At 38.3% G+C, this 24,288-nt stretch overlaps 1 protein-coding gene across 1 annotated transcript in view; it reads right to left on the bottom strand.

Annotated features, from left to right (window-relative positions):
• LOC309834703 (uncharacterized protein) overlaps positions 1-23,940 on the bottom strand; it is a gene marked incomplete at its 3' end in the record, with an annotated part of 92,672 nt that extends 68,732 nt beyond the window's left edge. The window contains exons 1-2 of the mRNA XM_082673729.1: positions 23,742-23,940; positions 21,961-22,019 (exon numbers count right to left, since the gene is read on the bottom strand). Coding sequence (XP_082529855.1) covers positions 21,961-21,975 — 15 coding nt within the window. The 5' untranslated portion in view covers positions 21,976-22,019; positions 23,742-23,940. The remainder of the gene's footprint in view (positions 1-21,960; positions 22,020-23,741) is intronic.
• Between the last annotated feature and the right edge of the window lie 348 nt (positions 23,941-24,288).

The raw sequence follows: 24,288 nt of genomic DNA, 5'->3' as shown, positions 1-24,288 counted from the left end.
ATGTTCATGCATTTTGTTTCACTTTGCTGTGTATGAAGTGTATATGATGGACAAATGAGTCCTAATTTACAACATCTAGTCTTTCTAGATGTTATAAAGGTTGCCAGAATATGACAAAAATAGAGTTAGTAAATAGTACATTTTGTGTTAAAATTTCTGGGAAAGATTGTCTTCTGAAAACTTGGGCAGTATAGCTCTCTGGGTTGGTGGAGATGGGAGAGAAGGGAAGGGGGTTGGTCTTAGGCTAGAATGCACACATGTTAAAGACACTTTCAGATTATAACTGTCACATGTGTGTAGTTTATTCAAGACTTCTCTGTATATAGTGGACAAATTAAGTCCTTATTTGAAACATCTAGTCCAGCTATATGTTTAGAAGTGCCCAATGTATGGTAAATGTAGAGGTAGTAAAATATCTCTCTGTAAATATATTTTTGCTAAAATTCATAGGAAGTACTATCTTGGGGAATGTTAAATGTTAAATCACCTCTGTGAGCAGTATACTACTGTCTAACTTGTTCAGTGGTTTGGAGGAGATGAGAGGGAAAGAATTGCAAAAGGTAATATGCTAATGTGTTTGTACCTGGACATTTTCAGACAAAACCATTTTTTGTATGTTATGTGTATTTTGTTTTGCTGTGTATATAGTGTATATAATGGACAAATGAGTCCTAATTTTGCAACATCTAGTCTCTAGATGTTAAAGGGGTTGCTAGTGTATGACAAAGTAGTACAATTAGCACATTTTGTACAATTTGTGTTGAAATTCATAGGGAAGCTTATCTTGTGTAAATGACTTTTGGATATGAATTTGCTCAACCACCTCTAAGATTACACATGCCTGTACTTGTCCACCGGATTGGTGGTGGAGAGAAGGAAGTGAGGGAGAGAATAGTTCAGGCCAAAATGGTCATATTTAGAAGATACCTCAGATTATAACCATTGTTACACATGTGCAATTTTATTTAACAGTGCTATGTACATAGTGCACAAGTAAGATCTTATTTGAAATATCTAGTCTTTCTAGATATTTAGAAGTGCTTTATGTATTTAAAAGTAGAAGCAGTAGAATAATGCTTCTTGTAAATATCTTTTAAAAACTGATGGGAAATACTGTCTTCAGAAATGGAATTGTTAAACCTCCCCTCTGAACAGTGTACTCTCTGCTTGTTCATTGGGTCGAGGGAGGTGGGAGGGAAGATGGCAGAAGATGTTTTGCCAGTATGTACTAGAACATTTCAACTTACCCATTGCTCTATATGTTATATGCATTTCATTTAACTTTACTGTATATATTATGTATATACTGGACAAATGGGTCCCAGTTTTATAACATCTAGTCTCTAGATAGTAAAGAGATTGCCAGTGTATGACAAAAGTAGAGTTAGTAAACTAACAAATTTCTACACTTTGTGTTAAATAAGATTCGTTGAAAAGCTGTCTTCTGAAAAGGACCTTTGGAAGTGAAATTGTAAATCATATCTAAGTGACACACACAAAAATTAATGTACGACAAAGGAGCAAGAACTATACAATGGAGAAAAGACAGTCTCTTCAGAAAATGGTGTGCTGGGAAAACTGGACAGCTACGTGCAAAAGAATGAAATTAGAACATTCTTTAACACCACACAACAAAAATAAACTCAAAATGGATGAAAGACCTAAATGTAAGACCAGAAACTGTAAAACTCTTAGAGTAAAACATAGGAAGAACACTCTTTGACATAAATCGCAGCAATATCTTGTTTGATCCATCTCCTAGAATAACGGAAATAAAAACAAAAATAAACAAATGGGACCTAATGAAACTTAAAAGCTTCTGCACAGAAAAGAAACCATCAACAAAATGAAAAAACAACCCAAAGAATGGGAGAAAATATTTGCAAATGACGTGACCGACAAGGGATTAATCTCCAAAATATTCAAACAGCTCATGCAGCTCTATGTATGTAAAAAAAAAAAAAAAAAAAAAGGCAGAAGATCTAAATAGACATTTCTCCAAAGAAGAAATAAAGATTGCCAAAATGCATACGAAAAGATGCTCAACATCACTAATTATCAGAGAAATGCAAATGAGAACTACAATGAGGTATCACCTCACACCAGTCAGAATGGCTATCACCAAAAAGTCTAAAAAACAATAAATGCTGGAGAGGGTGTGGAGAAAAGGAAACCCATCTATACTATTGGTGGGAATGTAAATTGGTACAACCACTATGGAGAAGAGATTGGAGGTTCCTTAAAAAAGTAAAAATAGAACTACCATATGATCCAGCAATCCCACTCCTGGGCACATACCTAGAGAAGACCATAATCCGAATAGATACGTGCATGCCTATGTTCATTGCAGCACTGTTTACAATAACCAAGACATGGGAGCAACCTAAATGTCTATTGACAGAGGAATAGATAAATAAGATGTGCTACATATATACAATGCAGTATTACTCAACCATAAAAAAGAATGAAATAATGCCATTTGTAGCAACGTGGATGGACCTAGAGATTATCATACTAAGCGAAGTAAGACAGATAAAGACAAATATCATATGATGTCACTCATATGTGGAATCTATTTTTTTAAAAAGGTACAAAGGAACTTATTTATATAACAGTGCAAAATCAACACACAACAATCAGGGTTTCTTTTTCTATACCAGCAATGAACAACCCAAAAAGTAAATTAAAAAAAATTCTATTTACAATATTATCCAGTAGAGTAAAATACCTAGTAATAAATTTAACCAGGGATATGCAAAACTACAAAAAAAACTGTGAAAAGAACTTGAAGAAGACCTAAATAAATGAAGGATATTCCATGTCCATAGATTGGAAGACTTTGTATTGTTAAAATGGCAGTACTGGGACTTCCCTGGTGGTCCAGTGGCTAAGTCTCCGCACTCCCAATGCCGGGAGGCCAGGTTTGATCCTTGGTCAGGGAACTAGATCCCATGTGCATGCTGCAACTAAAGATCCAGCCAAATAAACAAATATTAAAAAAAAAACAAAAGCAGTACTACCAAGAGTGATCTGAAGATTCAATACAATCTCTATTAAAATTCCAACAGCCTTTTCTGCACAAATGGAAAACCTGATACTAAAAATTATGGAATTGCAAGCAGTCCTAAATAGCACAAACAATCTTAAACAAACAAAAAGAACAAATTGGGAAGAGTCACACTTTCCTGATTTCAAAACTTAGTACAAAGCTATAGGTACTGGTGTAAGTATAAACATGAAGACCGGGGACTTCCCTCGTGGCACAGTGGATAAGACTCCATGATCCCAATGCAGGGGGCCCAGGTTTGATCCCTGGTCAGGGAAGTAGATCCCACATGCATGCCGCAACTAAGAGTTCGCATGCCACAACTAAGGAAACCGCATGCCACAACTAATGAGCCCTGGAGCCACAACTAAGGAGCCTACAAGTCACAACTAAGGAGCCCGCCTGCTGCAACTAAGACCCCATGCAACCAAATAACTAATATTAAAAAACAAACACAAAGACCACCAGAACAGTATAGAGAATCCAGAAATAAACACATACCTCTGGACCACTGATTTTCAACAAGTGGGCCAAGACCATTCAATGGGGAAAGAATAGTCTGGACCTGGGTCAACAGTATATCTCAAGGAAAGAATGATGTTAGACAACTATGTCAACACCATATTCAAAAATTAAATCAATATGGATCTAAATATAAAAGGTAAAGCCATAAAACTCTTAGAATGAAATATAAAATTTGGTAATGTATTTTGAGATATGACAGTAACGCATAAACAATAAAAGTAAAAACAGATAAATTGGACTTCATCAAAATTAAAATGAAAGTATCTTATCAAGAAAGAAAAAAGACAATATCCAGAATGGATGAAAATATTTTCAAATCATGTATCTAATACCTGATTATCCAGAATATACATAGAACTCTTACAACTCAACGAAAAGGAAAAACAGCCCAAATACAATACATTTAAAGGACTTAAATGGATATTTCTCTGAAGATTTTTTTTTAATGGCCAAATTATGAAAAAATGCTCAACATCATTAGTCATTTAGGAAATGCAAATCAAAACCACAATGAGGTACCACTTTACCCACACTAGGATGACTATAATCAAAAAGCAGAAAACACATTTTGGCCAGAATTAGAGAATCTGGAACCATCATACATTTCTGGTGGAAATGAAAAATGGTTCAAGATACTGTGGAAAAAACAGTTTGGCTGTTCCTCAAAAAGTTAAACATAAAATTGCCATATGAGCCAGAAATTCCATATTTATATACACACACACACACACACACAGAGTAAAGTATACAAAAAAGCAGGCAAGTATGGTCCATGAAAAAGAAATATAAATCAACAGAATCTGTCCCTGCAAAAGACTTAATGGCAGATATATCAGACAGACTTTAAAACCACTATCTTACCAATGCTCAAAGAACTTGAAGAAGATGTGGACAAAGTCAAGAACATGATGTGTGAGAAAAATGGAAATGTCAGTGATACAGAAAACCTAAAAGGAAACCAGAAAGAAGTTATGCAGCTGAAAAGTACAATAACAGATGAAAAATTCATACAGATATTCAAAGGCAGATTTGAGATGGTAGGAAAAAGAATCAGTGAACTTGAAGATAGGACAATGGAAATTATCAATGCTGACGAACAGAAAGAACAAAGATTGAAGAAAAGTGAACAGAGCAATAGGACCTGTGAAACACCATCAGCTGGAGCAAAATACATATCATGGGAGTCTCAGAAGAAGGAAAGAGAAAGGGGCACAGAGAATCTTTGAAGAAATTCACAGAAATATACAAAAAATATTTGACAAACTAATATTTGAATGAAAAGTTCCCAAATTTAATGAGATACATGAATATAAACATCCAAGAAGCTCGACAAACTCCAAGTAAAATGAAATCAGAGGCCCATATCAAGACGCTTTATAATCATACTTTCAAAAGACAGAGTGAATCTTGAAAGCAGCGAGAAGAGACTCATCACATACAACAGATCCTCAGTTAAGATTACCTTCAGACTTCTCATCAGAAACTTTGGCGGTCAGAAGACAGCACGTCTGTATATTCAAGGGCTAAATGAAAACACCTGTCAACTAAGAATACTATATCCAGCAAAACTGTCCTTCAAAAAGTCAGGAAGAAACCAAGATATTTCCAGATAAACAAAAGTTGAGCGAGTTCATGACCACTAGATGTACCCTGCAAGAAATGCTCAAGGGAGTCCTGCAAGGTAAAATGAAAAGACACTAGACAGTAACTTGAAGCCGTACAAATAAAGATCCAATAAAGGCAAATACATAGGCAATTATAGAACTAGTATAACTATAGCAATCATTTTTAACTGCAGTTGATCTTTTTTATGTGATTTAAGAGAGTTATACATTTTTAAAAATTTAGAATGAAAGTATTAATGTAACTTTGGTTTGTAATTCCAAGTCTTATTTTTCCTACATAATTTGGAGACTAAGACATTTAAAAGAATTATTCGTTTTTGTTTTGGAGCACACATTATAGAAAGATGTAATTTTGTGGTGGGAGGGAGGGAGACGCAGGAGGGAAGAGATATAGGGATATATGTATATCTATAGCTGATTCACTTTGTTATAAAGCAGAAACTAACACACCATTGTAAAGCAATTATACTGAAAGATGTAATTTTGTGACATCAACAACTGAAAGGGGTGGGGACAGAGATATAAAGGAGCAGTTTTTTGCAGGTTATTGAAGTCAAGCTACTATAAATTCAAATAAGTAACCATAACAAAATGAAAACAGGTTACATTCTCAATATAAAGGGCAGAGTACTTCATATTAGAATTAAAATGTCAGGATACATATTCTTTACCAAAAAACATACTCATAAAGAATATGGAAAACCTTACTAATGTGAAATACCCCCATGATGCAAAACCCTCAAGCACATCAAAGAAAGGAACAACTGACTGGTGAGTGAGAACTTATCATTTTACAAGTCAAGTGGTTTTCAGTTACAGTCACCCTCCATATGTAAGGATGCTGAACCCGCAGATACAGAGGGCCAACTAAGGGACTTAGGCCATCAGTCAATTTTGATATCCTCGGAGGGGATCCTGGAACCAATCCCCTGTAAATACCAAGGGATGACTATACTTGCTTTCAGTTGAGAGAGAACTTAATCAGAGTTACCAGCTGATAGATCATTAAAAGTATATTTTTCTTTGTTAGATCTTTAGTGGCATATGATTTGTAAGGATTCAAAAAATTTAGAGGCATTACTATAATAAAACTCCATTCATTCATATCTACTTATTTACGCAAATTTTCTCAATGCTTACATCCATGGAATTGAACTTGCAATAGAATTAATGCTGACTATTTCTCATTTTAGTAATTCTCATCCAATGATAAACTAGTTTGTAAAAAAATCTACCCAACTCCATCTCTGTAAGATGCTTTTCCAGTAAAATTTTACTTTTGTATTTAATACTTATTCCTAAATAGTTGAAATATATTCACTTTGATTAATTGAAATAATAAGACTGAGAGTTTTATCTTGACAGGAAACTTTTTCAAACAACACTTAAACATCAACTTATTCATATTTTTTACTACAGGGTAGTGTGATAAGGTGATCAATAAAACAGCTGCAATTTCTTAAAAAAGAATATGAAGCAGAATTTTGTGTGCACCTGAGTTACAAGGCTTTTCAAGTGTTCTATCAGTGCGCCCATCTCCCACTTGTGCCCCACTGAGAGCGCCTCTTTTGCAGGGGCCAATATTTCATTTTTGTTAGAACCTACAGTACAGAGCAAAGGATACTTAGTAGATTCTCATAAGTAGTTGCTGAATGAATACCTGAGTTAAATAAACATTAATTAAAAGAGATTTATTTTTGTGATGAATAAAGTTGTGATAAAATCAGTTGAAGGGTTCATCGATTTCTTATACTTTAAATATGAGTACAAGATATTTATGAGAAAACTGGAGAATTTAAGGAAAAATAATTCTAACTTTCATATGAAAAATGATCCATCTTATCCTGAGCCCTTGAGGATTCTCTGGATTCAATAACTACTTCTTGGTGATTTGTTTTTATTATTCTTTGCTTTGTAACTTTGTAAAACCCTAATATTATACCCAAATCTCCTAGTTACTTTGAGAATGTCTCCAAGTACATCTATAATATAGGTCTTTGTAAATAAGTGAGACCAGATTTAACTTAGTGGGCAAACTACTCAGTTGACAGAGGAAGGAGATCAACATAGCACAGTATGATGTGGAACTCACCTCTCCCCACAAACACATCAAACATACACCTAGATGTGGAACAATTCTCACTTAAAACTAACTGGAGACTGGCAGAAAGAATCCTGTACAACCAAGGTTGTAAGAAAGATCCATACAGAATCAGGTAGGAAGTTAAGAGAAGTGATCAGGCTGGAACCTGTGCCCCTGAGAGAAGACATGGAAGAAAAGGGAGATTAGACAGATGGAAATCCTCTCTGGGGAGCAAGTGGTCGAGCAACATATTCAGGGACCCAACATAGGAAAGATGAGCCCCTCGGCTGGTTGGAGTGCCAGTAAGAGTAATAGGAAGGCTATGGGAAACCTGGACTTTGCCAGTGAGGAGCATGCACATGCTTGCTCCTGAAGCAAGGCAGATTGAAAACTGCATTCATGGCTGACCAATTTCCTGTGACTGACCCAGCAGGCACCCAAGCCTGAGCCCAGCAAATGCTCAAGCACCACTTGCTGCACAGTGCACCGCCTCACTGGGTGAGGTCCCAGATGTGTGTAACAGAGGTGGCTCAAACCCAATATGGCATCTGAACAGAGAAGGGACAGTCATTAATGGTGCTTACACAGTTAGCACATCAGAAGCAGCCATGATCTCCATCTGCAGTAAGAACACCACAGCCCATGCCCAGACCCACACTGAGAGCCCACACGGGCCCTACTTGTTCTACAGCACAACTCCACACCAGGTCAAGGGAAGCAGAGGGCAAGGGAAGAGCCCAGCTGTGAGGGAAAAAGGAGGCTCAGACCCAAAGCAGCATTGGAGAAAGGTGGTGGGGGGGGGGGGGCAGACATTGCTGGCACTCACACAGGCAGTGCATCAGCAGTCCAGATCTCTGCCCTGGCAGGACTGCCATGGTCTGCGCGTGGGGCTCAAGCTAAGTACCCTACCTTGCTCCAGAGCTGCTTCCCTCTGGAGTAAGGGTGCCAGTGCTGGGAATGGGAGAGCACATACTTAAAGAGAATGGAGCCAGCTTGGACCCAGCCCTCAGGGCTTGTAGACCAGCAACACAGAACCTACCCCCAACCCCAACAGGGCAGAGACAGCCACTGAGCAGAGGGGAAGCCTGAGCTCAAACCTCTATCCAGCCCTAGTCCCTACATCTCCAGCAACACCTACTATCAATGTGATAATTGCCAGCACAACCTGAGAAAAGACATGACTTGTGTTCAAGTCAAATCCAGCTATACCACCAAAGCCACTGGGCACACGCAGACAGTATGGCAATGCTCCCACATAAGGTCACCTCTTCAGGATTGCAGTAGATAACTGCTTCACCTATTTCATAGAGACACAGTAAGTTAAGCAAAATGAGAAGACAGGAAGAATTTGTCTCAATTGAAGAGCAAGAGAAAATCCCTGAAAAAGCAACTACTGAAATAGAAATAAGCAATTTACTAAAGACTGTGAAGCATTAGTAATGAGAATAAAGCAAGTAATAAAATGGCAATAAGTATGTACCTATCAATAATTACTTGAAACATCAATGGACTAAATGCTGCAATCAAAATACATGGTGTGGCTGACTGATTAAAAAACAAGACCAATCTATATGCTGCTTAGAAGAGACTTACTTCAGAGCTAAAGCCACATACAGACTGAAAGTGAGGGGACAGAAAAACATATTTCATGCAAACAAACAACAAGAAAGCAGAGGTAACAATACCCTATCACACAAAATACATTTTAGAACAAAGTCTTTAACAAAAGACAAAGAAGGTTACATAACGAGGGATCAATACAAAAAGAGGACATGACACTCGTTAACATATATGTACCCAATACAGGAGCACCTAAATACATAAAACAGATATTAAATATAAAGGGGGAAATCGACAGTAACTATAATAGTGGGGGACTTTAACACCTCACTTGAATCAATGGACAGTCCATACAGACAGAAAATTAGCAAGGAAACACTGGCCTTAAATGACACATTAGACCAAATGGACTTAATTGATATTTATATAGCATTCCATCCAAAAGCAGCAGAATACACATTCGTTTCAAGTGCACATGGAACATTCTCCAGGATAGATCACATGCTAGGACACCAAAAAAAAATAAGCCTCAGTAAATTTAAGAAAACTGAAATCATATCACGCATCTTTTCTGACCACAACGCCATGAAATTAGAAATCAACTACAAGAAAACACTGCAAGAAACACAAACATGTGGAGGCTAGACAATATGGTACTAAACAACCAATGGATCACTGAAGAAATCAAAGGGAAATTTAAAAATACCTGTAGACAAATGAAAACTAAAACACAATGATCCAAAATATATAGGATGTAGAAAAAGCAGTTCTAAAAAGGAAGTTTATAGTGATGCAAGCTTACCTCAGGAAACAAGAAAAAATGAAAACCCTAAGCTTACACCTAAAAGAACTAGAAAAAGAACAAAACCCATAGGTAGAAGGAATGAAATCATAAAAATCAGAGCAATAAAAAATGAAATAGAGAATAAAAAAGTTCAATGAAACTCAGAGCTGGTTCTTCAAAAAGATAAACAAAATTGATAAACTTTTAGCCAGACTCATCAAGGAAAAAAGAAAGGGCCCAAATCAATATCACAAATGAAAAAGAAGTTACAACCGACACCACAGAAATACAAAGCATCATAAGAGACTACTATGAACAACTATATGCTAATAAAATGAACAACCTGAAAGAAATGGACAAATTACAATAAATGAAAATCTCCCAAGACTGAACCAGGATGAAATAAAAAGTATGAACAGACCACTTACCAGCAATTGAACTGAATCTGCAACGAAAAATGAAGCAAAACAAACAAACAAACCTCCCAACAAACAACAGTTCAGGACCAGATGGCTTCACAGGTGAATTTTACCAAACATTTAGAAAAGAGTTAACACCTATCCTTCTCAACCTGTTCCCAAAAATTGCAGAGGAAGGAATGCTTCCAAACTCATTCTACAAGGCCAGCATTACCCTGATACCGAAATCAAAGACACCACAAAAAAGAAATTACAGGATAATATCACTGATGAACATTGATGCAAAAATCCTCAATAAAATATTGGCAAACCGAATTCAACAATATATTAAAAGGATCACATACCATAATCAAGTAGACTTTTTCTCAGGGATGCAAGGATTTTTCAATATCTGCAAATCAACCAATGTGATAGACCACATTAATAACTTAAAGAATAAATCCATATGATTATCTCAATAGATGCAGAAAAAGCTTTTGACAAAATTCAATATCGATTTACGATAAAACTCCTCAGAAAATAAATATAGAGAGAACATACCTCAGCATAATAAAGGCCATATATGACAAACCTACAGCTAACATTATACTCAACAATGAAAAGCTGAAAGCATTTCCTCTAAGATCAGAAACAAGACAAGGATGTCCCTCTTGCAACTTTTATTCAACATAGTTTTGGAAGTTCTAGCCATTGCAATCAGAGAAGAAAAAGAAATAAAAGGAATCTAAATTAGAAAAGAAGAAGTAAAACTGTCACTGTTTGCAGATAATACGATATTATACATAGAAAATCCTAACAGATGCTACCAGAAAACTACCAGAGCTCATCAACGAATTTGGCGAAGTTGCAGGATACAAAACTAATAAACAGAAATCTGTTGCATTTCTGTACACTAACAATGAGAGATCAGAATGAGAAATTTAAAAACAATCCCATATACCATCACCTCAAGAAGAATAAAATACCTAGGAATAAACCTACCTAAGGAGGCAAAAGACTGTACTCTGAAAACTATAAGATACTGATGAAAGAAACTGAAGATGATACAAACAGATGGAAGGTTATACCATGTTCTTGTATTGGAAGAATCAATAGTGTAAAAATGACAATAATCACCCAAGGCAATCTACAGAGTCAATGCAATCCCTATCAAATTACCAATGGCATTTTTCACAGAACTAGAACAAAAAGTCTTAAAATTTGTATGGAAACACAAAAGAACCCGAATAGCCAAAGCAATCCTGAGAAAGAAAAACGGAGCTGGAGGAATCAGGCTCCCTGACTTCAGACTATACTACAAAGCTACAATCATCAAAACAGCACTGTACTGGCACAAAAAGATAAATATAGATCAATGGAACAGGATAGAAAGCCCAGAAATAAACCCATACATCTATGGTCAATTAATGTAAAACAAAGGAGGCAAGAATATACAATGGAAAAGAGACTGTCTAGTCAATAAGAGGTGCTGGGAAAACTGGACAGCTACATGTAAAACAATAAAACTAGAACATTTTCTTACACCATACACAAAAATAAACTCAAAATGGATTAAAGACCTAAATCTAAGACTGGATACTAAAAAACTCCTAGAGGACAATACAGAACACTCTGACGTAAATCACAGCAATATCTTTTTCGATCTCCTAAAGTAATGGAAATAAAAACAAAACTAAACCAGTGGGAGCTAATTAAACTCAAAAGCTTTTGCACAAAGGAAACCACAAACAAAACGAAAAGACAACCCACAGAATGAGAGAAAGTATTTGCAAATGATGCAACCAACAACGGATTAATCTCCAAAATTTACAAACAGCTCATGCAGCTCAATATCAAGAAAACAAACAACCCAATCAAAAAGCAGGTGCAAGATCTAAATAGACATTTCTCCAAAGACAGACATATGGCCAAGAGGCACATGAAAAGCTGCTCAACATCACTAATTATTAGAGAAATTCAAATCAAACTACACTGAGATAACACCTCACACCAGACAGTATGGCCATCATCAAAAAGTCTACAAACAAAAAATGCTGGAGAGGGTGTGGAGAAAACGGAACCCTCCTACACTGTTGGTGGGAATGTAAACTGATACAGCCACTATGGAGAATAGTATAGAGGTTCCTTAAAAAACTAAAAACAGAGCTACCACATGATCCAGCAATCCCACTCCTGGGCATATATCCAGTGAAAACCATGGTTTGAAAGGATCTATGCACCCCAGTGTTCACTGAAGTGCTGTTTACAATAGCCAAGACATGGAAGCAATGTAAATGTCCATTGACAGAGGAATGGATAAAGAAAATATGGTACATACATATAGTGGAATATTACTCAGTCATTAGAAAGAATGAAATAACACCATTAGCAGCAACATGGATGGACCTGGAAATTATCATACTGAGTGAAGTAAGTCACACACAGAAAGACAAATATCATATGATATCACTTATACGTAGAATCTAAAAAAAATAACAAGTGTTCGTGAAGATATGTAGAAATTGGAACCCTTGTGCACTGTTTGTGGAATATAAAATGGTGCAGCTGCTGTGAAGAACAGTATGGTGGTTCTTCAAAAAATAAAATTTAATTACCATGTGATCCAGCAATACCATTTCTTGGTATATATCCAAAAGAACTAAAAGCAGAGTCTCAAAGAGGTACCTGTACACCCATGTTCGTAGAAGCATTATGCACAACAGCCAAAAGGCAGAAGCAAACCAAATGTCCATCAACAGATGAATGAATAAACAAAAATATGATATATACACACATGGACTATTATTCAACCTTTAAAAAGGAAATTCTGACACATACTACAACATGGATGAACCGTGATGACATTACACTAAGTAAAATAAGCCAGTCACAAAAAGACAAGTCCTGTATGACTTCACTTATATGAAGTATCAAGAGTACTCAAACTCATAGAAACAGAAAGTAGAATGGAGGATGCCACTGGCTAGGGGGCAGAGGGGAATGGGAAGTTTTTTTTAATGAACATAGAGTTTCAGTTTTGCAAGATGAAAATGTTTTTAAGGTTGGTTATACAACAGTGTGAATAAACTTAACACTACTGAACTGTACACTTAAGAATATTAAGATGGTAAAAAAACAAACAAGGATGCCTGCTTTGGTAACTTATATTCAACTTTGTACTGGAAATTCTAGCCAGGGCTATTAGGCAAAAAAATAAATAAATATCAATAAAAGGTATTCAAACTGGAAAGGAAGGAGTAAAACTATCTCTATTTGCAGATGACATGATAGCAAATATAGAAAATCCTAAAGAATCTACAAAGCAACTATTAGAACTAGAACAAATTCAGCCAAGCAGGATATAAGATTAACACTTGAAAATCAGTAGTATTTCAACACACTATCAGTAAGCAATCAAAAAAGAAACTAAGAAAACGATTCTATATGCAATAGCATCTAAAAGAACAAAATACAAGCCTACACGGCTCTTTGGTGGGGCCAATGGCAGACTCCGGAAGGGCTCACGCCAAGGAGTACTTCCCAGAACTTCTGCTGCCAGCGTCCTTGTCCTCACAGTGAGCCACAGCCACCCCTGCCTCTGTAGAAGACCCTGCAACACTAGCAAGTCACCTTGCAGGACAGACCCCGGACTTGAGTACATGTCTGCAGTGACCCAAACACAGGTAGGACATTCCGCAGGAGTTCTTGGATCCCAGCACGAGGCCATGTAGGGGTCGGAGGATCCATCCAGGCTCTGGTATGGTCATAACACAGGTCCTGTCCAGCTGGGCTCACCCACCTGTGCCCATAATATGCCAGAGCATTGTCTTAGCTTTCCCGGGCCATGTGGATGAAAGGCTCTTGGTGCTCCAGCCACGTGTCAGGGCTGTGCCTCTGAGGCGGGAGAGCCAACTTCAGGACACTGGTCCACAAGAGATCTCCCAGCTCCACGTAATATCAAATGGCAAAAATCTCCCAGCGATCTCCATCTCAATGCCAAGACCCAGCTTCACTCAACGACCAACAAGCTACAGTGCTAGACACCCTATGCCAAACAACTAGCAAGACAGGAACACAACCCCACCCATTAGCAGAGAGGCTGCCTAAAATCATAACAAGGCCACAGACACCCCAAAACACACCACCAGACGTGGACCTGCCACCAGAAAGACAAGATCCAGCCTCATCCACCAGAACACAGCACTAGTCCCCTCCACCAGGAAGCCTACACAACCCACTGAACCAACCTTAGCCACTGGAGACAGACATCAAAAACAGCGGGAACTACGAACCTGCAGTCTGCAAAAAGGAGACCCCAAGCACAGTAAGATAAGCAAAATGAGAAGACAGAAAAACACACAGCAGATGAAGGAGCAAGGCAAAAACCCACCAGACCTAACAAATGAAGAGGAAATAGGCAGTCTACCTGAAAAAGAGTTCAGAATAATGATAGTAAAGATGATCCAAAATCTTAGAAATAGAATTGAGAAAATACAAGAAACGTTTAACAAGGACCTAGAAGAACTAAAGAGCAAACAAACACTGATGAACAACACAATAAATGAAATTAAAAATTCTCTAGAAGCAATCAATAATAGAATAACTGAGGCAGAAGAACGGATAAGTGAACTGGAAGATAAAATAGTGGAAATAACTACTGCAGAGCAGAATAAAGAAAAGAGAATGAAAGGAATTGAGGACAGCCTCAGAGACCTCTGGGACGACATTAAACACACCAACATTTGAATTAAAGGGGTCCCAGAAGAAGAAGAGGAAAAGAAAGGGACTGAGAAAATATTTGAAGAGATTATAGTTGAAAAAGTCCCTAATATGGGAAAGGAAATAATCAACTCCAGGAAGCACATAGACTCCCATACAGGATAAAATCCCAGGAGAAACAAGCCAAGACAATATTAATCGAACTGTCAGAAATTAAATACAAAGAAAAAATGTTAAAAGAAGCAAGGGAAAAACAAGTAACACACAAGGGAATCCCCATAAGGTTAACAGTTGATCTTTCAGCAGAAACTTTGCAAACCAGACGGGAGTGGCAGGCCATATTTAAAGTGATGAAGGAGAAAAACCTACAACCAAGATTACTCTACCCAGCAAGGACCTCATTCAGATTTGATGGAGAAATTAAAACCTTTAGAGACGAGCAAAAGCTAAGACAATTCAGCACCACTAAACCAGCTTTACAACAAATGCTAAAGGAACTTCTCGAGGCAGGAAACACAAGAGAAGGAAAAGACCTACAATAACAAACCCAAAACAATTAAGAAAATGGTAACAGGGCTTCCCTGGTGGTGCAGTGGTTAAGAGTCCACCTGCTGATGCAGGGGACATGGGTTTGTGCCCCGGTCCGGGAAGATTCCACATGCTGTGGAGTGGCTGGGCCCGTGAGCCACGGCCGCTGAGCCTGCACTCCGCAACGGGAGAGGCCACAACAGTGAGAGGCCTGTGTACCACAAAAAAGAAAAGAAAAGAAAATGGTAATAGGAACATACATATTGATAATTAACTTAAATATAAATAGATTAAATGCTCCAACCAAAAGACATAGACTGGCTGAATGGACACAAAAACAAGACCCGTATATATGCTGTCTACAAGAGCCTCACTTCAGACCTAGGGACATACACAGACTGAAAGTGAGGGGATGGAAAAAGATATTCCATGAAAATGGAAATGAAAAGAAAGCTGGAGTAGCAATTTTCATATCAGACAAAACAGACTTTAAAATACAGACTATTACAAGAGACAAAGAAGGACACTACATAATGATCAAGGGATTGCTACAAGAAGAAGATATAACAACTGTACATATTTATGCACTCAACATAGGAGCACCTCAATACATAAGGCAAATACTAACAGCCATAAAAGGGGAAATGGACAGTAACACAATCATAGTAGGGGACTTTAACACCCCATTTTCACCAATGGACAGATCATCCAAAATGAAAATAAATAAGGAAACACAAGCTTTAAATGATACATTAAACAAGATGGACTTAATTGATTTTTATAGGACATTCCATCCAAAAACAACAGAATACACACTTTTTCAAGTGCTTAAGTTCTCCAGGATAGATCATATCTTGAGTCAAAAATCAAGCCTTGGTAAATTTAAGAAATTTGAAATTGTATCAAGTATCTTTTCCGACCAAAATGCTATGAGCCTAACTATCAATTACAGGAAAAAAATCTGTAAAAAATACAAACACATGGATACTAAATAATACACACCTTAATAACCAACAGATCACTAAAGAAAACAAAGAGGAAATCAAAAAATACCTAGAAACAAATGACAATGAAAACATGACGACCCAAAACCTATGGGATGTAGCAAAAGCAGTTCTAAGAGGGAAGTTTATAGCAATACAATCCTACCTTAAGAAACAAGAAACATCTCAAATAAACAAACTAACCTTACACCTAAAGCAATTAGAGAAAGAAGAACAAAAAACCCCGAAAGTTAGCAGAAGGAAAGAAATCATAAAGATCAGATCAGAAATAAATGAAAAAGAAATGAAGGAAACAATAGCAAAGATCAATAGAACTAAAAGCTGGTTTTTGAGAAGATAAACACAATTGATAAACCATTAGCCAGATGCATCAAGAAAAAAAGGAAGAAGACTCAAATCAATAGAATTAGAAATGAAAAAGAAGTTACAACTGACACCACAGAAATACAAAGAATCATGAGAGAGTACTACAAGCAAAGCTATGCCAATAAAATGGACAACCTGGAAGAGATGGACAAATTCTTAGAAATGCACAACCTTCTGAGACTTAACCAGGAAGAAATAGAAAAGATGAACAATTACAAGCACTGCAATTGAAACTGTGATTAAAAATCTTCCAACAAACAAAAGCCCAGGACCAGATGCCTTCACAGACGAATTTTATCAAACAAATAGAGAAGAGCTCACACCTATCCTTCTCAAACTCTTCCAAAATATAGCAGAGGGAGGATCACTCCCAAACTCATTCTACAAGGGCACCATCACCCTGATAACAAAACCAAAGATGTCACAAAGAAAGAAAACTACAGGCCAATATCAGTGATGAACTCAGAGGCAAAAATCCTCAACAACATACTAGCAAACAGAATCCAACAGCATATTAAAAGGATCATACACCATGATCAAGTGGGGTCTATCCCAGGAATGCAAGGATTCTTCAATATATGCACATCAATCAATGTGATACACCATGTTAACAAACTGAAGGAGAAAAACCATATGATCATCTCAATAGATACAGAGAAAGCTTTCAACAAAATTCAACACCCATTTATTATAAAAACCCTCCAGAAAGTAGACATAGAGGGAACTTCCCTCAACATTATAAAGGCCATATATGACAAACCCACAGCCAACATCATCCTCAATGGTGAAAAAAAAACTGAAACCATTTCCACTAAGATCAGGAACAAGACAAGGCAGACCATTCTCACCACTATTGTTCAATATAGTTTTGGAAGCTTAGCCACAGCAATCAGAGAAGAAAAAGAAATAAAAGGAATACAAATTGGAAAAGAAGAAGTAAAGCTGTCACTGTCTGCAGATGATATGATACTATACATAGAGAATCCTAAAGATGCTACCAGAAAACTACTAGAGCTAAGCAATGAATATGGTAAAGTAGCAGGATACAAAATTAATGCACAGAAGTCTCTAGCATTCCTATAGACTAATGGTGAAAAATCTGAAAGTGAAATTAAGAAAACACTCCCATTTACCATTGCCACAAAAAGAATAAAATATCTAGGAGTAAACCTACCAAAAGAGACAAAAGACCTGTATGCAGAAAATTAAAAGACAATGATGAAAGAAATTGAAGACGATACAAATAGATGGAGAGGTATACCATGTTCTTGGATTGGAAGAATCAACATTGTGAAAATGACTCTACTACCCAAAGCAATATACAGATTCAATGCAATCCCTATCAAACTACCACTGGCATTTTTCACAGAACTAGAACAAAAAATTTCACAATTTGTAGGGAAACACAAAAGACCCTGAATAGCCAAAGCAGTCTTGAGAACGAAAAATGGAGCTGGAGGAATCAGGCTCCCGGACTTCAGACTATACTACAAAGCTACAGTCATCAAGACAGTATGGTACTAGCACAAAAACTGAAATATAGATCAATGGAACAGGATAGAAAGCCCAGAGATAAACCCATGCACATATGGTCATCTTATCTTTGACAAAGGAGGCAAGAATATACAGTGGAGAAAAGACCACCTCTTCAATAAGTGGTGCTGGGAAAACTGGACAGGTACATGTAAAAGTATGAAATTTGAACACTCCCTAACACCATGCACAAAAATAAACTCAAAATGGATTAAAGACCTAAATGTAAGACCAGAAACTATCAAACTCTTAGAGGAAAACATAGGCAGAACACTCTATGACATAAATCACAGCAACATCTTTTTTGACCCACCTCCTAGAGAAATGGAAATAAAAACAAAAGTAAACAAATGGGACCTAATGAAACTTAAAAGCTTTTGCAAAGCAAAGGAAACCATAAAGAAGACCAAAAGACAACCCTCAGAATGGGAGAAAATATTTGCAAATGAAGCAACTGACAAAGGATTAATCTCCAAAATTTACAAGCAGCTCATGCATTTCAATATCAAAAAAACAAACAACCCAATCCAAAAATGGGCAAAGACCTAAATAGACATTTCTCCAAAGAAGATATACAGATTGCCAACAAACACATGAAAGGATGCTCAACATCATTAATCGTTAGAGAAATGCAAATCAAAACTACAATGAGATATCATCTCACACCAGTCAGAATGGTCATCATCAAAAAATCTACAAACAATAAATGCTGGAGAGGGTGTGGAGAAAAGGGAACCCTCTTGCACTGTTGGTGGGAATGTAAATTGATACAGCCACTATGGAGAACAGTATGGAAGTTCCTTAAAACAATAAAAATAGAACTACCATATGACCCAGCAATCCCACTATTGGGCATATACCCTGAGAAAACCATAATTCAAAAAGAGTCACGTACCACAATGTTCACTGCAGCTCTATTTACTATATCCAGGACATGGAAGCAACCTAAGTGTCCATGGACAGATGAATGGATAAAGAAGATGTGGCACATATATACAATGGAATATTACTCTGCCATAAAAAGAAATGAAATTGAGTTATTTGTAGTGAGGTGGATGGACCTAGAGTCTGTCATACAGAGTGAAGTAAGTCAGAAAGAGAAAGACAAATACCGTATGCTAACACACATATATGGAATCTAAGGGAAAAAATGCTCATGAAGATCCTAGGGGCAAGACGGGAATAAATAGAGAGACATACTAGAGAATGGAGTTGAGGATATGGGGAGGGGGAAGGGTAAGCTGGGACAAAGTGAGAGAGTGGCATGGATATATATACACTACCAAACGTAAAATAGATAGCTAGTGGGAAGCAGCCACGTAGCACAGGGAGATCAGCTAGGTGGTTTGTGACCACCTAGAGGGTTGGGATAGGGAGGGTGGGAGGGAGGGAGACCAAGAGGGAAGAGATATGGGAACATATATATATGTATAACTGATTCACTTTGTTATAAAGCAGAAACTAACACACCATTGTAAAGCAACTGTACTCAAATAAAGATGTTAAAAATAATAAAAAAATTTAAAAAATAAAAGAACAAAATACTTAAGAATAAATTTAAGCAAGTATATGTAAGTTGTATACTCTGAAAACTACAAAACATTGCTGAAAGTAATTAAAAACCTAAATTAATGGAAAAACATCTCATGTTCATGGATTCTAATACTTAATATTCTTAAAGTGGCAAGATTCCCCAAAGTGGTCTACAGATTCAATGCAATCCTTATCAAAATCTCGTCTTGGACCTCCCTTGTGGTGCAGTGGTTAGCGACCTGCCTGTCAATTCAGGGGACACGGGTTTGAGCCCTGGTTTGGGAAGATCCCACATGCTGCGGAGCAACTTAGCTTGTGCACCACAACTACTGAGCCCGTGCACCACAACTACTGAAGCCCACGCGCCTAGAGCCCGTGCTCTGCAACAAAGAGAAGCCCCCACTTGCCGCAACTAGAGAAAGCCCACGTGCAGCAACACAGACCCAACTCAGCCAAAAAAATAAAACAATTAATTAATTAGTTTAAAAAATTATAAAATCTGAACAGCCTTTTTGTGTGGAAATAGGAAAGCTAACATAAAATTCATAAGGCCTTGCAAGAGACCTGCTGCAGAACACAGTTTAGCAGTTTCAAAATAAGTTAAACACAGAATTATCACATGATCCATCAATTTCACTCCCAGGAAAGAACTGAAAATAGGTCTTCAGACAAAAACTTGTACATGAATGCTCACAGCAGCACTACTCCCAATAACCAAACATGGAGTCACCCCCAAATGCCCATCAAATGATGGATAAACAAAAGGTAGTATATACATACAATGGAATATTAATCAGTCATAAAAGTGATGAAGTAGTAATACAAGCTACAACATGGATGGGTCTTGAAAACATGATCAGTGAAAGAAGCCACCCACAAAAGGCTTCATGATTCCATTTATATGAGCTATCCGGAAAAGGCAAACCCATAAACAGAAAACAGATTAGCAGTTGCTAGGGGCTGAGGGGAATGGGGAGTAACTGTTTATTAAGCTATATAGTACTGCTTATTAAGGGTAAGGGTTTTCCTTTTGGTGTGATGAAAATATTCTGGAAGTAGGTGGTGTTTATGGTTGCATAACATCATGAATGTACAAAATGCCACTAATTTCTACACTTTTAAATGGTTGAAATGTGAATTTCATGTTATATGTATTTTGCCACAATTAAAATAGGGGAATCCCTTGCCATATTCTACAAAGATTTATATTCTGCCCAGTCCTCAGTATTGTCACATAGCCTGCCTCATCCTACTAACCAACCTAGGTCACCCTGGTCTACCCAGACTTGTCCCTTCTTTGAACAACCATGAGTCCTAATGATGCTCTAATTCATTTGAATTATTTATCACATATTTTTTTTCAACATCTCAACTTTTCCCCTGGATTAGACAAAAATCATTCACTTTATTCCTACCACTTCTTTATGCAACTGCAAGACTGTCACTAGAAGGTTCACAATGTCACTGGACATCCCTGTGGCGTAGTGGTTAAGAATCTGCCTGCCAATGCAGGGGACACGGGTTTGAGCCCTGGTCCGGGAAGATCCCACATGCTGCGGAGCAACTAAGCCCGTGTGCCACAACTACTGAGCCTGCGTGCTGCAATGAAGAGTAGCCCCCACTTGCTGCAACTAGAAAAAGCCAGCGTGCAGCAACGATGACCCAACGCAGCCAAAAATTAAGAAAAAGAAGGTTCACAATGTCACCTAATGAGGTCTATCAAAAAACTTTTTTATGGCCCAGTTTCACAACTCAGTAAGATCACAGGATCTGCATTTACCTACATGGCACCTTTGTCCTACTGTTGATCTGCTGTTCTAAATCAGAAGTCAGCAAACCTTTTCAGTAAATGTCCACATAGTAAACATTTTAGGCCTGTGAGCCACACAGTCTCTGTCACAACCACTCAACTCTGCCCTTGTAATTTGACGGCAGCCACGGCCATAAATGAATGAGCATGGCTGTGTTCCAATAAAACTTTACAGACACTGAGATTTGAATTTCATACAGTTTTCACATCACAGACTACTACTCTTGATTTATTTCTCAATCATCTAAAAATTCTTAGTTTGTGGGCCATAAAAACACAGGCAGCATGCTACATTTGGCCCATGGACTGCAATTTGCTGACTTCTGTTCTATATTTTTCCTGATGTTAACATATCTATTTCTACTATTTCATATGAATGCATAGATATTTTATAAACCTCAAATAATCAGTGTTAAGCAAAACTGTGCATAAATTAAACGACTCACCTGGGATGTGATCATTTTCTGCTGCTCCTGGAAGAATGTAGAGAACTGAGGGGCTACACCTGAAAAAGAAGGAAAGCTCATGAGTGACATCACCTGCCTAGAAAGCTCCACATAGCAGCTGGCGAAACACCTCAGAATGGGAGACACTTTGAGAAGCAGCAGAAAGGATAACAGTGAGGGAGGGAAGCACTCGGGTGTCCATGCATGACTCTGGGATGATTATGTAATATTTGGACAAGTTCGTTTTCAAATGTAAAAACATTTGGTTTCTGCTGATTTGTTAACAATGTGTGCTCTAACACAGAAAAAATATAAACAACACATTTAACTAATTAACCCAATTAGGAAAAGCCAAGGAATAGAACACAATGCTTTCATTAAAACTGATGCTGAGCAAAAATATTCAGCACAAAAATTTGTAATGTTCATTACAAACCAGAGAATCTCAACAAGGTTCTGGAAAAAAGGATGGGGTATTTTTGGAAGGAAAAAAGGGCTGGTCTTTTTTGGAAGGAAAAAAAACGGTTTACTCTTAAATTGGTTTCAGGTCTCAAAAGTATTTTTTAATTAAAAAAAAAACAAACCAAACCAAACTAGTTTTGACTTATCTGTTGTTAATGCAGAAAAGACCTGCCTAGACCATCAAGAGACTCCATGTCTCCTCTTGATTCTGCCATAACAAAACGTAGAACTGTAACCACTTAACATTTTTGACCCACTTCTTGCCCACCCCAATCCAACTCCATCTTTTAAGTAAAGCAGAAATAGACCTGTCTTAAGTCCAAGTCTTAACGACCTGTCTTGCAGTACCATCTCTGATTCTGTAAGATCGGGATACAGGGGGCATCGGTATATCTCTAGTTGTGCCGAGTGTGGGAACAGCTCAGAGCTCAGAAAGAGTGGAGTAAAGAGTGAAGGAAGACGGTAATTCCCTCCCCTGTGGCTGGTCAGCTCTTCCCGCCACAGGATGCCTTCACAACTCCCCAAGGAGCAGTATCTTCTGTTCCTTTTGTCTTGTCCTCCTATCCCAACCACAGCGTACATCTCTCTGGAAAGTTGGCCCAAGGTTTCCACCATCACCCAGTCTGTGAGTCTGCATATGACTGGTTCCGGCAGGAGGACCCAAATTGCTTCCAGCTGAGCAACAAGCGTCTGTGCACCTGGGCTCTGGATCTCTCCTGAGGTCTCAGGCGCACTGATTGTCCTACCGGGACAATTCCCGCTCCCGGGAATCCCCCTTCCTACCTCACAAAAGCCGCTTTGTTGCAAGAAAGGTGAAACCTAAGCCAGTTAGAATATTCATCCAAGATCGAAAGCTCCTGGACCTTAAGCAGGACCTCCTGTAAAAGCAAACTGGTGCTACTGAGGGCACAGGCAAAGCTGGAGGGGGTCAGAGGGGCCTGGACGCCTCCACTTATGTTCACAGGTTCTTTAGAAACAAGAAGAAATCCCCCCAAACCAATGCTGCATTCACTTCAAAACTATTTCCTTGAGGGGTTAGGGTACTCAAGCTGCTTACTGCTGCGACCGACTCATGCTCAGATTTCATGCTGGGCAGAGAACGAGGCATGGGATCTATCCTTGCTCCTTCCCCTGCTCTCTTCGCCACTTTGAATTCCTATCCCGTCTTGGAGCCTCACTGTTAGAAAGGGGACGCGACGCTGACCACAGGTGGTTGGGAGGATTCAGCGAGATACTGAGTGGAAAAGAACAAGGGTCTCCGCTGAGAAGAAAAGTGCGCATCTACTGACAGCCAAGGGCCAGTTTCCGCGCGGTCTTACCGAGGCCTCAAACGACAGGGCACCTTGGAGATGAGAAAATTAAGCGCTGGGACGTGCAGGTTCTCAACAGGTGCATAAAAACGGGGCCAGATTTACACCGAATCTGGACACAAAGCCGTTTCCTCTTTCACCCGCCTCTAGCCTGGAGCTTCATCTTCCCCCGGTGCTCCACGGCAGCGTCCTGCTCGCCAGCTGCCGGGGTCGCAGCCGCCGGAGGCTCCGCAACTATCTCCTCGCGAGACAGCGGCCGCGGAACGGGAACACGCCCAGCATCCGGGGGGAGGGGGGAGGGGGAGGCAGTGCACATGCGCAGAAGGCCCATAGTGACAGCCCCGTCCTGTGCCAGAAAGCTGTGCACGGTACATTTCCTGAAAGCCTTAGAGCCACTTCAATTAGAAAAGTCTCTGCGATGGAAATAAACTTATGGTTACTAAAGGGGAAGGGGGGAGCGATAAGTTAGGAGTTTGGGATTACTATTTGTAAAATAAACAAGGACCTACTGTATAGCATAGGGGAATAATATTCAGTTTCTTGTAGTAACCTATAA

The sequence above is a fragment of the Grampus griseus genome (genome assembly GCF_964374135.1).
Source record: "Grampus griseus genome assembly, chromosome: 16".
Lineage (NCBI taxonomy): Eukaryota > Metazoa > Chordata > Mammalia > Artiodactyla > Delphinidae > Grampus > Grampus griseus.
The sequence above is the reverse complement of the archived record's forward strand: the minus strand, read 5'-3'. Positions and strand labels throughout refer to the sequence as shown.